This window comes from Artibeus jamaicensis, unplaced genomic scaffold (genome assembly GCF_021234435.1).
Source record: "Artibeus jamaicensis isolate MK-2021 breed Jamaican fruit bat unplaced genomic scaffold, CSHL_Jam_final scaffold_474, whole genome shotgun sequence".
NCBI classification, from domain to species: Eukaryota; Metazoa; Chordata; class Mammalia; order Chiroptera; family Phyllostomidae; genus Artibeus; species Artibeus jamaicensis.
The window spans coordinates 49,969,439-49,984,058 of NW_026522046.1; the positions used below are offsets into that span (position 1 = coordinate 49,969,439).

The 14,620-nt window shown below is 56.2% G+C and overlaps 1 protein-coding gene across 2 annotated transcripts in view; it reads left to right on the forward strand.

The window, feature by feature from the left end:
• Positions 1-14,620, forward strand: part of GRIK1 (glutamate ionotropic receptor kainate type subunit 1) — a 192,360-nt gene that overhangs the window by 120,218 nt on the left and 57,522 nt on the right. For both annotated transcript variants that reach the window (XM_053657793.1, XM_053657792.1), the window contains exons 5-6: positions 9,004-9,057; positions 11,169-11,342. In XM_053657793.1, the coding sequence (XP_053513768.1) occupies positions 9,004-9,057; positions 11,169-11,342 (228 nt within the window). The remainder of the gene's footprint in view (positions 1-9,003; positions 9,058-11,168; positions 11,343-14,620) is intronic.

Sequence of the window (14,620 nt, forward strand, 5' to 3'; positions counted from 1 at the left end):
CCCTCCCCCCCAGGCTGATCCCTGAGCAGTGACAGTTGTGCGAGAGCCCACACGCAAGCTCTGCGTTTCCCCGACAGAACATCCAGCTCACGGACGCTCGCTCTGCGCCAGACTGAGCCGAGCATCTGACGGGAATGGCGCTTTTCCATCTTCTCACAATAGCCCCGTCACAGGGGAGAAATGTGGAGACTCCTCTCCGTCGCAGGGGAGGAGGGCCACACGCTGGGTTCCAACGCGGTTCCAGCCTGCCTGCCACCCCACCTCTCGGACCCTCCCAGGCTCCTCTGTGCCGGCGCCTGCCCCCAGTGCAGCCCTGGGTGTCCACGCACACTGGTGGTCAGCGTTCCCTCACTGGCCTGGACGTACAGAACTCGCACTTGGCCTTGTGCTTAGGAGGCGCCCGAATTTAAGTGGGCAGATAATTGCGCAGGCCATTCTTATTCAAAGCTCCCAGAGTCCTTTGGGCGTCTTTGAGACGGTTAACTGATGATAAGCTCATTACTTTAGATAAACTCTGGCAACATAACGATGATGAATCTCTACTTATAGTAACGGGATGATAATTTGTAGCATATTATATAATTATTTTGGTGAGACACTCCCATTGTAATTAGATCTCTCTCGGGCTGACATGAAAATTGATTTACATTTCCTGAGCACACAGTCTGGCTGTAAGGAGCGGTCCACAGATACCAGTGTGTTATTAAATGTGCACAAGAATTTACTGACCTCTGTGGATAATCGACGATTCACTGAAGGGGTTAGAATTTGTCCACGTTTTTGGTGAATGGGATGCTCAAAAAACCTCCAAATTACCGACTGGGAAAGGACCTGGGCTTGTTTCAGCCTGAGTTGGTCATAAAGATCACACGCCTGCCTCAGAGCCGCTCCAGCGCCATGGCAACGTCGCTGCGACAGACGACAAACGGAGATCACTCGGCCTCATGCCCCTCGGACAGGCTTCCTTCGGGGGAAGGACTGTAGCTTCTATCAGGTCCCTTCATAAATGCGAGATGCCACCTAAGGACCCCCGCCCCCCACTCTGTCCTCTGGGACTGTTAGCTCAGTCCCCTGTCACGAGGGTGGCCCTGTAAGAGGCAGATTCGGCCACTTATCTGGCCAACGAGTGCTGTCTGTTTTCTCGCCTGTGCCTGTGGAAAGGGTGGAAAGGATACCAGGAAAGACCCCAATGTGCTAAACGAGGTCATTTCACGGCTTTGCTGCATCTGTAAAATGAGGGCATCACAGCACCCACATCACGCTGGTCGGGGAACGGTTAGCTGTGACGTGCCCGTGAGGCACGGAGCCAGGCACGGAGGTGTGCCACGGTCCACCGTCACCGTCATCACCAGTGAGAAGCGGAGAGATGCAGGGATTGCCCAGCCGTCACCGCGTCACCTCCCCCGCCAGCCCCTGCTGGGCCCCAAGGGTCTTACTGTCTCACGGAGACCTTGCCCGACCGGCTGAAATCTCCGCGCCACACTGAACACACTGTGCCTTCCTCTAGCCACTTCTCCCTGTCCCCGTCCGTCCTGGGACTAGAAAGGCCACCCAGTTGCTGGTGCCGGAAACCCAGCAGGGCCTGGGTCTCGTCGCCCTGTTCGCAGTTAGCAAACGCCTTCTTCTGCCTTCCGGGTGGGTCCCATGCCCGACCTGCTCCTGCCCCCTTCTCCTCACCGAACTCGAGCTAGAGACCAGGGTGGGGTCTCTCAGCCACAGGCCCCTGCCCTCTTTCCCCACCCGAGGCCTCAGCAGCCGCGCCTTCGAGTAACGTCCGGCCCACCCTGCTCCCGGTGCGGGCCCCCCCCGAGCGGCCCCCAGCCCCCGCTGTGCAGCGTGGGGACACCCCGAGACCGGCCTGCAGCCCATTGCTGCGTCTGTTACGTCGCTTCAACACAACTGGGACACGACTGTTTTTACAAACTGTCCTTTCTCGGTGAAAGCTGACTCCATTAGGTGATTAAATTTCTCAAATGTCGCCAAGGGGTTTAAAATGAGGATCTGGTCGATTTCAGTATCTGAACAGACCTGACTAAGGGGCCGCGCAGGTCTGAATCTGAGACGGAAAGAGGCGGAGGGGGTGGGCCCCACGGGTCTGGGCCAGGATGCCCCCGAGGAGGCAGGTCCTGGCTCCAGGGTCCCTTCCTCCAGACCAAGCTCCCCTCTTCCCTGGCCCAGCTGGCTCGCGCCCGACAGCGTCCGGCTTCTCAGAGTCCAGAGGGGCTCTGTGCAAGTGACTGGCCTTCCTGCACACACACCGGTGATGGCCAATTAATACACGAAGGTAGCACAAAGGATGGAAGTCAAACCGGCCCAAATGTTTTCACCACGCTCTGTTCCTCGTGTGGACAAACGGACGACATCACTTCACTCCTGACACTAAGTAAACAACCTATCGCAGCGGTGGGCACCCACAGCAACCAGCGAAAGGCCGCTCTCATCTCTGCTGCCGCTGGAAAATGCATGAGTTTGGTTAACACAGTCCGGTGCTTCTCACCCCGGCCCCGAGGCCCCGGGGCCCACCTCAGGCCCCGGAAAAAAGACAATGTCCGGGGTAGGGGTTGGAGCATCCGTGTTTTCTTCGAAGCTGCGGAGCTTATTCCTGGCTCTCGTCCTCCTGCCCAGGCTGGCTCCGGGGCAGCTGCTCCATCCGCGGGCCCGGAGCCTCCTCTTTGCCGGAGCGCGGCAGGCCGGCCCCGTCTGCGGGGGGCATCCTCTCCCCAGCGGAGCCCCGGCCCTTCCGTGAGATGGGCTCCTGGAGCCAGATGAGGCCGCTGCTCTCCGCTCCGTTTGGGGCGCTCCATCCCATCAGCCTCCCGGCCCTGACCCTTCCGTGGGAGGGAAGGGGCTATAAAGGGGCTGAAGCCGGAAGCCACCGTCAAACACCGCAGGACCTCGTGGGAAACCCTGCGCGCTCCTCTGGCCTCGCTTGGAGGCGGAAGGAAAGGGCTGGGTTTGTAGACGGGATGCCTGTCCCAGTCTCTCTGTCCCCACGCGTGGCCTGGGCCTGTGAACGTGCCCGTGGCAGGCGTGTGTGTGAACGGAGGGCACAGAGAACTGCCCAGGAGCAAGGGGCCAGCGCGTGCGCCCCCTCACATGCCCTCTGGGGGTGGCACCAGAGAAACATCCCCGCGCGGGTGGGGCCCCCCCGGAATCCGCAGAGCAGGGACTGGGCCCCCCAGGGCCATGCTGCTGTGTGGGCTCTGGGAGCAGTGGCCACCTCGACACGATCGCCTGTCCTCCTCTCTGGAAGTTTCTCCCGCGTCCGAGTCCTCCACAGTCCTCAAGGTGACCTGTTGGTGGTCCATGGCTGCACTTGTCCGTCCACTCCCATGCCCAGGAAGTCCCCGGGAGGGGTCGGAATGCACTGCCCGGCCCGAGGTGGGACAGTCGGACCTCAGTTCTCCCAGCACACACACCAGAGAGACAGTGGACCCCCGCGGCCAAGCGTCCCTTCTGTGCTGAACGGGGTAGACCTGTGGGCTGTCTCCTCGCTTCTTCACTCTCACTAGCAGTGACTAAGAGGCAGGTCAGATGGCGCTGGCCTCCCAGTACAGTGATATACTAATAAAAATAATCAGCTGAGTGGCTACTTTTTAAAAAACCATCACACAGCCCTGGCTGGTGTGGCTCAGTGGATTAAGCACAGGCCCATGAACCAAGAGGTCGCTGGTTTGATGCCCAGTCAAGGCACAGGCCTGGGTTGTGGGCCAGGTCCCCAGTAGGGGGCGTGAGAGAAGCAACCATACACTGATGTTCCTCTCCCTCTCTTCCTGCCTCCCTTTCCCCCTAAAAATAAATACAATCTTTAAAAAAAAGCATCACATGCTTTGTTCACTGGCGAAGCCATCTGGTCCTGGCTTTTGTTCTCTGGAGACTTTTGATTACCGCTTCAATTTCATGGCTAGTTGTTGGTCTGTTTAGGTTTTCTGCTTCTTCCTGGTTCTGTCTTGGAAGGCTGTATGCTTCTGGAAAGGTACCCGGGTCTTCCAGGCTGTCCGGTCTGTTGGCATGTCACCATCTGGGTGTTTTTGTGGCGTCGGCTGCAACCTCTCCATTTCTCGTGGTTTCATTTATTTGAGGTCATTTCCTTTTGTAATGAGTTTGGCTGAAGGTGTATCAGTTGTTTGTCTTTTCAAAGAAGCAGCCCTTAGTTTCACTGATCTTTTCTATTGTGTTTTTTAAATCTCTATTTCACTTATTTCTACAAAGATTTTTATTTCCTTCCATTCACTTTGGGTTCTGTTTATTCCTCTTTTTCTAGTTTATTTGAGACTATTGTTTCTTTTTTATTCTATTTTTTAATTGATTATGCTGTTACAGTTGTTCTATTCCCCCTTTCATTCCCCTCCACCCTACCCCCGTCCCCACCATTACCCCCCCTTTAGTTTATGACCATGTGTCTCAAGTCCTTTAGATTCTATATTTCCCATGCTATTCTTGTCCCCCATCTATTTTCTATCTACTGTCTATGCTACTTATTTTCTGTACCTTCTCCCCCCTTCTCCTCCTCCCACTCCCCTGTTGCTAACCCTCCTTGAGATCTTCATTTCTATGTTTCCACTCCTGATCTAGCTGTCCTTTTAGTTTGCTTTCATTTTAGGTGTGGTTGTTCATAACTGTGAGTTTGCTGTCCTTTCACTGTTCATGTTTTTTTAACTTCTTTTTCTTAGATAAGTCCCTTTAGCATTTCATATAATAAGGGCTTGGTGATGATGAACTCCTTGAATTTGATCTTATCTGAATAGCACTTTATCTGTCCTTCCATTCTAAATGAAAGTTTTGCTGGATAGAGCAATCTTGGTTGTAGGTCTTTAGATTTCATGACTTGGAATATTTCTTTCCAGCCCCTTCTTGCCTGTAAGGTCTCTTTTGAGAAATCCGCTGACAGTCTGATGGGAACTCCTTTGTAGGTGACTGTCCCCTTAGCTCTTGCTGCTTCTAGGATTCTCTCCTTCATTTTAATCTTGGCTAATGTAATTATGATGTGCCTTGGTGTGTTCCTTCTTGGGTCCAACTTCTTTGGGACTCTCTGAGCTTCCTGGATTTCCTGGAAGTCTATTTCCTTTGTCAGATTGGGGAAATTCTCCTTTATTATTTGTTCAAATAAGTTTTCCACTGGTGGCTGTGCCTTTCCCCCTTCTGGTACCCCTATAATTCGGATGTTGGAGTGTTTAAAAAGATGTCCTGGAGGTTCCTAAGACTCTCCTCATTTCTTTGAATTCTTGCTTCCTGACTCTTTTCTGTTTGGCCATTATTTGCTTTCTTCTGGTCCACTCCATTGATTTGAGTCCCAGTTTCCTTTTCATTGCTACTGGTGTCCTGTGCAATTCCATTCATTTCGATTAGTTTCGCCTTCATATGTTTGTCTAATCTGTGGCTATAATCCACCAGATCTGTGAGGAAGCTGATGACCAGTGTTTTAAACTGTGCGTCTGAGAGTTTTGCTATTTCTTCGTCACTTAGATTTATCTCTGGGGCTTTGAGTTCTCCCTGCGCCATTTTTGGTCTGTTCTGGCCCTTTAAGTGTGAGAAGCGGCGCCTTGGACTCCCAGGTCGCTGGGTTGTGACGCTTATGTGGGGGCGTGGCCAGAGCGGGGAAATGGCGGCACCCTCTGATGTTTTGCACCGCTGGGTAGGAGCAGAGCCTTAGGTGGTTCACCTGGGCCAGGCCACCCAGAGTCGCTGGGTTATGACGCTGTATGTGGAGGTGGGGTCAGAGCAGGGAAATGGCGGCGCCCTCCACTGCCGCTTGCTGTGGGGACCCGCTGGGTCCCGGTCCAATCGCCCACTCCCTCGCTTGTCTGTCCGGGCACAAATGCGCGACCACAGTCAACCCGCAGCCCTGCTCCCTCGCTGTTTCCCCGCGGTCGCTCGCTCGGTCGCTCACTAGGTCCAACCCTGTGCCTGGATTCCGCGCGCCTGAGTCCGTCTGACGGAGTTTTCCTGTGCAACCCTGCTCCACCAGCTGCTGATTTCGCCCCTTACCGGTCAGGCTGAAGAATTTGTTGTTATCAGACATCCGAAAAGTTCAATTTTCTGTGTTCTGGCTGTGTTTTCTGTTGCTAATATTTAGTTGTCTCTAAACTTGGTTGTGTGAGAAAGCACGGCACATCCACCTATGCCTCCATCTTGGCGGAAGTCTGAGACTTTTGTTTCTTGAGCCTGTGTAAGCAGTGAGCTTCCTCTCAGAGCTAATTTGGTTGCATCCCACACATTCTGGCAAGTTGTGTTCTGCGTCCCAGGTGCTGTTTGGTTTCTTGCTTGATGTCCTCTGGAGCCCTGGTTCTCAGTGCCAGGTTGTCTGTCCGCACAAATTTCTGCTTCTCCCAGTTTTCCTCCCACAGCTGAGTCCCAGTTTCCTGCCCCTGTGGTCAGAAAAGACACTGGGTTTGACTTCAACCCTCTTGAATTTGCTTTGCACCCTGACACGTGGTCTGTCCTGGAGAATGGTCCATGGGCACTTGAAATGAAATGGAATCGGTTTTTGAATGAAAAGTTCTATAAATGTCCAATGTGACATTTAAGGTCATTATTGCATTATTAATTTTCTGTCTGGATGGTGTATCCATTGACATGAGTGGCATGTAACATCCACTGCTATTATTTATTGCACGACTGTCAACTGCAGTCGTTGTGTCTATTAATAGTTGCTTTGTATAGCTACTTGCTAGGGGCGGATAAGACACCCGTGGCTGTCACAGCCCTTCCACGGCGGCCCCCTGTCCACGACCCCCTGACCACTGCATAACATCCTGTTTTCATGTCTGGGATCCTCTGCCGGGTGTGAGCACGGTGCCCCCACTGCAGCCTCCGCCCTGCACTTGCTGTCTGTGTGCCTTCGGACTGAAGTGAGACTCATGTGAGCAGCACGCACACCGGTCGCGTCCTGTGGTCCGTCAGCCACCCAAGAATCTTCGTATGGGGGCGTTTAACCCACTCGTGTTTAAAGAATTGCGATAGGCACGCGCTGGTTGCCAGTTCGCGCCTCGTTTCTGCGACCCTTCCCCGCTCCTCCTCCTCCTTTGCGGGCTCTTCCCGGCCGTCTGCCGGGCTCCTTCCTCTCGGCTCCGTGTGCGTCCCTGGTAGACTTTGGTTTGTGGCGACCGCGGCTTAATGCGCACCATCCCGTAGCCACAGCAGTTCACTGGCAGGCGGTGCATGCTTACATTCCAGTAGATTCCACAAGGTCCACCATTTACAACCCCCTCCCCCCCCATTTTGTGCCCTTGGCGCAGTGCTTGGGCTTTTGTTTTGCGTATCACTACAAAGTATCAGTTTCTATCAAAAAGCCTGTGCCTCCGTGGGCGATCAAACACCCCCATTGCTGTTTTCAAAGAAGCATCAGCCCAGGTGAAAAGCTGAAAACGGGTGGCTTTGTGTTTCTTTTTCGGTCCCAGAAGCAACATTTTAAACCTCTGTGTCCAGCTCTGTATCTTGACATAAAACTCGCCCCGCCACCCCCCCTACAGGGGGCGAGTCTTGGCTGCCATTATGCCATCCGAGGACCGAAGAGAGACACCGGACTCCTGGCTGACCCGCAGGTTAGCTCTGCAGGCCCCAGTGGCATCCACGACCAGCTGACAGGCCTCCCAAATGGGCTCCGAACCTTACCCACGGCCGACAGCAGCTCAGCCTGGGAAAAATCCCCGGGGACCGAGTCCTGCATGACCACAGGCGTGACTTCCTCGCTGGGGGCTCGTGACTCGCAAGGAGAGTGTCCGGTCATTTGTCGTATCTTCGCGATGTTACAAAGTCTCTGGTCCTGCGTCGGCAGAGGGCACAGCAATGGGGGCGGGGTGTGCTCTGCGCCCCGCGCCCCTGGACACCCGCTCCCTCCCTCGTCCCCTCTCTTGTGAACCACTCCAGCGCCTCTTCTGACTAGTTGCCTCTTCCCAGACCTTCCCAGGCCCTTCTCACTGGGAATAATACAAGCCTTTATTCTTTAATGCAAATGGGCGTGTCTCATGGGGCGCAACCCTCCCCGCTGCTCGGAAACACAAAGCCGTGGCTGCGCACTCAGAACTTCTCACCCGAGCGTCTGCCACGGGCTCCGAGAGCGTCTGGCTGCCCAGCTCCCTGGCGATGCTCGTCTGCAGCGGGTCGTGCGCCCTCGCGCCTGGGAGGTGCGATTCCCGAGGCTTCCCCACCCACTTCTCCACAAAGCCCCGCCCCTCGCCCTCACCGCGTCCCCCGGGGACCTGTCCGGAGGAGGGCGATGGTTGACCTCCAGACCTTTTGCAGCCTTTTTCTCTCCGTAGGCACCACGTGCAGAAATCCCAAAGGCGGCCCACAGCTCAAGGAACCCGCCCCGCCCACACCCACTCGCCCCGCCCACAGCACTCGCTCCGCCCCCGCCCACTCACCCCGCCCACAGCATTCCTCCGCCCACCACCACCAAATACGAGGAAGGCGCACAGCAGGCCTAGGGCGGGCAGGGGGCCCCCCCGCTGAGACCCAAGTGCAGGGCAGTGTGAACTGTGCCCGCAGACGTCCCTGTCCGTCAGTCCTCCACGCGTTCTGTAGGGCGCGAGGGGGAGGGGAGGAGGCACTTCCAGAGATTCACACTTATTTACAAGCTCTCACCAAAGAACATCTCCATCCCGGGGCAGCTAATTCCGCGCTTGCGAGCCCCGCTCCGAGGCATCGCCTGCAGCCCTAGCGCCGAGGGCCAGCACATGCGCGTCTCAGCGTGGGGCTACTCGGGAACCCGGGTGGGGGGCCACCCCGGGCCGTGGGGGACAACTGCACGCATGACACTGGCTCATCTCAGACTATGTTTAATTTTGATCATCAGCGCACCCACTCCTCCAGGTCGGACGTGTGCAAAGGAAAAGCGCTGGATGGAAGTCCCCGGGCCGGGTCTCGATTCATCCGTTTCTCAGGACTGAGTCCACGGATCCCCAGAGCGCCCTCGTTCTGCGTTCCGCACAGTGGCGCTCACCCTACTCATCACTGATTCCCCGAGAGAACCCCGCCTCTGACACCCCCTCTCTGTTGCAGACCCTGTTCATGGGCATGGTGACCGAGCACTACCACTACCTCTTCACAACCCTGGTGAGTGTGCACGTGTGCGCGCAGACGCCACCCGTGGGGGGGTTAGGGTTAGGTCCTTCGCGGCCATCCCCCGGTGCCCAGGCAGGTCGCTGTCGTGGAGACTGGGCTTATGAAATCCAGAAACGGGGAAGCAGGCTTCTTTCTTTCTGTCTCTAACCGGCATCAGTGCACTGCAGCCGGAATGGGAGGAAAGTGAAAGAAATAGAATTCTACTTCCGTGAAATAGAATCTGTCAAACTGCGAACGCTTCCTCAGAGAAGCACCGTGGACACTTCCCACAGACGCAGCAGCCCCTGGAGTGCCGCGTGGGGTCCTGTGGCCGGATGTGGTTCGCCACGGGGGTCTGTGGGCAGCTGGGTAGATTCTGCCAGGTGTCCTGAAGACCGTTGGAAAGAGCAGCTTGTGAGACGCTCTGCACATCGAACACCTTGCAGCCAAGAAAAATCACGATTCTAAGACCGAGAAATTTTTTAAAAAGCTGTAACACCTTAAATTTTGAGAGATTGCCAGATCAAGGGAGAATGATTTAGGGCATTTAATGCATCAGAATGATGTGCTAGCTCTCAGTCCAGCCACACACACACCCCACACCACTGTCACATGGAAACACGCTGAGGCCAGGCTTTGGGGAGATTTGAGGAAGGACGCGGCCGGCGGGAAGCCGGTTCAGGCCCTTTAAGGGAAGGAGCGGCTGTCCTCACTCTCGGGGACTTCAACTCTCTCCATGCCCAGAACCCTCGGCCTGCCAGCCCCCCCCCCAGCTCCACACGCTTGGGGTTGTGGGCGAGTCAGCACATCACACTTCCTGCCGTGGAACCCCTGAGGGACTCAGTGGGCCCCTGGGAGCTCCTGCCTGAGCTCCACTGGCCAGAGTGACTTCCCTTGTTTACTGAGGGTAACAGAGGAGTCATCCGTGGCTGGGATTGGTGCTTTAAATGTGCTTATCACGCACTTCCCCTTGGTTTCCTCTGAATTCTGCCCTTCCCCATGAGTATGAACGAAACATAAAGAAAACAGAAAATTCCTTAGTGCACAGCAGGGATACAACATTCAAAAGCAGAACACTTCTTCTGACCCTGAGCTGGGAGCACAGAGCGAGTCCAAAGTTTTGCTGGGAAAGGGCCGGAAGCGGGTGGGCGGCGATCAGCAGAATGGGCGGGCACGCGTGTCTCCTGAGAAGACAGCCAGGCCGCTTCCAGGCGGCTGCCTCTGTTCAGGGACCACCGTCAGTGCGCGGAGCGGCCGCCTGGGCTGCGCTTCAGTAACGCAGCTCCGCACGCTGTTGGGAAACGCTGATGGAGGTTTTCCTTTCCTGTTAAGTGCCATTCTGAGAGTTTCAGATGGGCTATATAATTTTAATCACTTAGCTTACGGTGCGGCCCTCTTCTGTAAGGAAGTGAGGCTGCTGTGCGCGTCCGCGTGAGCTGGGAGTGGACTCGCACGCTCCTGCTCTGCCTGGAGACCGTGGCTGCAGGTCAAACTCTTCCCCGGACACTGCTGGACGGGGCGGGCCAGGGCGGAGCAAGTTCCGCTCCTCTTCCCAGGGGGGCCCACACTGAGGGAGGTGCCGTTCTTGCCTGCTGAAGGCGTCTTCCCACCCAGGAATAGGCAGTTTCCCAACGTCGCCTCCTTTGTGGGGGCGCAGCAGGACGTGCTGACCAGGGCTGGGGCAGCCCTGACCAGGGGGCCTTTCTTTCCCAGGAGCACGACTCACCCTCAGAACCTGCCTCCTTGTTAATAAAATAAAAGCAGTGAACCACATAGACACAGGGATACCCATCAGTTCCCCAGTGACCCTGCCCCAGAAAGAGGACCCTCGAGCTTCTCAGAAGTGTCACACACTGGGCCAAAGGCTGCCGCTGGTTGGGAGCCAAGTTCCTCTTCGGGGTTTATGCAAACCCGACAGCTCGAGAAAGATCGATGAAGACGCAAAAGGTAGAGTTGCTCCCGCCCATGAGCGTCCGGGGGCCCTGCCGGCGGAGCACAGGGGACCACGCCTTTCCGGAGCAGTGTGGCGGCTCCCACGGTGGCCGGACCCCCTCCGGTCCTTTCACACAGCGAGCTCATGGGCACTCATTCGCTCTGCTCCTGTCGTGTTTCTCGATGCGCAGGACTTGTTCGCCCTGGACCTGCAGCTGTACAGGTACAGCGGCGTCAACATGACCGGCTTCCGGCTGCTCCGCGTAGACGACCCTCGAGTGGCCGCCGTCGTGGAGAAGTGGTCCATGGAGAGGCTGCAGGCGCCGCCCAGGCCTGAGGCGGGCCTTCTGGACGGCACGATGACGGTGAGCATCCGAGCCAGACCCTGGAGGAGGGCCTGGGTTCCCCGGGGGCCGGGCCAACCGCCTGGTGCAGACAAAGTCCCGTGAGCCAGCGAAGCCAGGACTCAGAGAAGGGACACAGGGAAGGTGCCTGGGTTTTCTGAAGGCCTGAGCGCAGTTCTCGAACCTGCTGCTTTCGGGTTTCTGACTGTGCTTGTCCTGGGTGGAAACAGCTGGAGTCACCACTACAGTTGGCCAGAGGGGGACAAAGCAGAAACCACGCCGAGGCCGTGGTGACAGCTTAGCCCTGGAACTCGGCCACGACAGGGACAGTGGGGAGGGGAGGAGGGCGGCAGCCTGCAGGTCCCTGCCCCATCTCAGCGAGGGGGGCAGCGTGTGGAAAGTGCCGGGGCCACTCTTGGTGGTCACATCCACGCGCTGTCCCGGGGGCCAGAGCCCCCCTTTCAGACTTGGGGGTGCTCCACAGCCGCCCCGCGTCACTCTCAGGTAAGTGCCAGGCCACCCCGGCAGCGGGGGGCGGGCGGGGCTCCCCATCCACAGCTTCTCCCGACATCATGTCCTTTGCTGTCATCCACCCTCGGTGGCTCCTCTAATGGAAGTCCCTCGTGACGAAGAAAAGAGCAGGGGACTTTTAAAAGCTTTCAGTGTGGGGACAGCATCTTCTGCGGGAAAGGGTGTCGGGACGCAGGCAGGGAACAGAGTTTCAACCTGGCCTTCCCTTCCCTGTTCCCCTCGTCCCCAGAAACACTCTGGCCTTTAGACACGATTTACTGATAACAGAAAGATACCTCACGGAGAATGAACAGGGGATTTTTTTCCTCTTTCTACTTTTTTTAAACTGAGAAACAAATTCACGGAAGAGATAAATGAATGAATGAAGTGGTTCCGTACGACCTTATGTTCAAGGTCGCCGGCCGTTTGTCAGACCTGAGAGAACTCTTCACAAAGTGACGTGAGAGGCGAGGATGGGAAGCACTTTGCTACCAACGAGCCCTCCGTGACTTGGGCATTTCTGTAGGTGAGAACAAGCAGAGAGGGTCCCGGAGACACTGGACTGGGGGGCGGGGGGCACAGGGAAGTCAGGGGAGGGGGAGCCGTGTTCGTTTCTCTTCTCTGGGTGTGACTCACTGAGTCCAGACGTGTCTCCAAACCCTCTGCCCGTCTGCAACTCCCTGAAGCACCTCTGTCCCAGGATGAGACCCCAAACAACTGCTCCCGCACTCGGCAGGGACCACCCACGCAGGGTGGACTCTCCCCCAACGTTAAACACTCATCACAGGTGAGGCCCATTTCCACCTGCCTCCCCCCAAAAACACACGTGCGGAGCTGACAGCAGTTTATAAGTGTCCACCGAGCGAGGAAAACCTGAGAGAGTGGCAGAGACCGAGCCCCGCGATTCTCACCGGACTCAGGGCAGCCGGCGGGGGGAGGGGGGCCGTCCTGTGGGCGGGGAGCCTGGCACAGCCAAGCCCCCAAGTCCTGGCGGATGAAGCGGCCCACGTGGCCTGGAGGTGCTGCGTGGTCTCGCCTGCGGAAGGGGCCTCGGGCTGTCACTCTTCTCACTGTTGTAACTGAAGCCACCAGGGGGAGGCTGGGGTGTGCCAGCAGGGAAGAGGGGGCTCCCCAGGGGCGGCAGGAGTGGGTGCAGCAGCCTCGTCAGGACATGTGCACACAATCCCCCCCGAGACGTAGCAGGACGCAGGGGCCCCTGCCCGTGGGGCCCTTAGCAGACAGAGCGGAGGCGGAGCCTGCGTGCGGAGCGGCTGGTGACCCTGGCTCACCCAGCAAGGTGGGTGGGCAGTTCAGTGTCGTCCTTCTGCCCCAGGCGAGGCACTAACTTGGGGTGCAGGTGGGGTGCAGGCACGGACTCACAGGAAAGCTGAAGGCAAGCAAGTTCAGGGCATCCGGTGGACAAGTTGCTGAGTCCAGAGAGCACACGCCACTCTCCCTCCGAGATGGGGATACACGTTCAAGTGCCCCAAGAACACCGTCCGGAGCAGATCCGGTGTGGGACTGCAAAGCAAGTCTCTGTGGATTAAAGAAGACTGAGATCACAGCAGGCGCCTTCTCAAATCACAACACTAGGAAGCTGGAAATCAACCAGGAGAACAAAACTGGGAAACACGCAGACACCTGAGGCTAAAGAGCAGGCTGCTGCCAAGCGCTCGATCGACGGACACGCAGAAATCAAGGGAGAAAATTTCCTGAGACCGATTAAAACGGAAACCAACAACCCAAAATCTACTGGACAGAACAAAACAGTACTAAGGGGGAAGTTCAGTGACATAGGCCCGCCCCAGAAAACAAGGAAAATGTGAAATCAACAGTCTAAACTCCTACCTACAGTGACTAATAAAAAGCCTAAAGTGAGTTAACAAAAGGAAGTAATCAAGATCGGAGCAGAAATAAATAAGATAAAAACTAATAAATAAAAGATCAGTTAAACTAGAAGCTGTCTTTTGGGAAAGATGAACAAGGACGATGGACCTCGAGCCACACTGAGCGGGAACAGAAAGGGGCGGACTCACAAATGAGTGAGTGGAATCGGCAGGGGAAGCGCCGAGGCACCACCCGCACCAGGGACTCGCGGAGGGTCCCGAGGGAGCACCGTGATCGGCTGCCGCCGACACACCGGGCGGCCCAGAGCCAGCGGCTGCGTGCTAGAAACACTCAATCTTCCAAGACCGTATCAGGGAGAAAAGGGAAATCTCTGAAGCAGACCGATCGCTAGGAACAAAATTGAGGCCGTAATCGAAAAATGCCCCACAAACGAAGTCCAGGACCAAAGTCCTCACAGGTGAATTCCGCCAAACACTCGAGTCATTACTTATTCCTCTAAACTATTTCAAACCGCTGAAGAGGAAGGAAGGTATTCAAACTCACTCTGAGGCCGCCATCACCCCGACACCAAACCAGACACTACAAAGAAAAAAATCGTAGGCCAATCTCCTGATAAACGGAGGTAAAAATCCACAACAAAACACTGGCAAACTGAGTTCAGCAACACATTCAACCGATCGTACACCACGATCCAGTAAGGAGGGTCTCCTCCGGGGATGCGAGAACGGCTCAGTACCTGCAAATCAATCAACACCATGGGAAACATGAACAAAATGAAGAGCGGCGTCACGTGATCATCTCAACAGACGCAGGAAAAAAGCAGCTGACAAAATTCCACATCCTCTTTACGATAAATGCTCTCGACAAAGTGCGCACAGAGGGAACTCACCTCAGTCTAATGAAGACTGTGCATGACAAACCCACAGCTGACGTCACGCTTG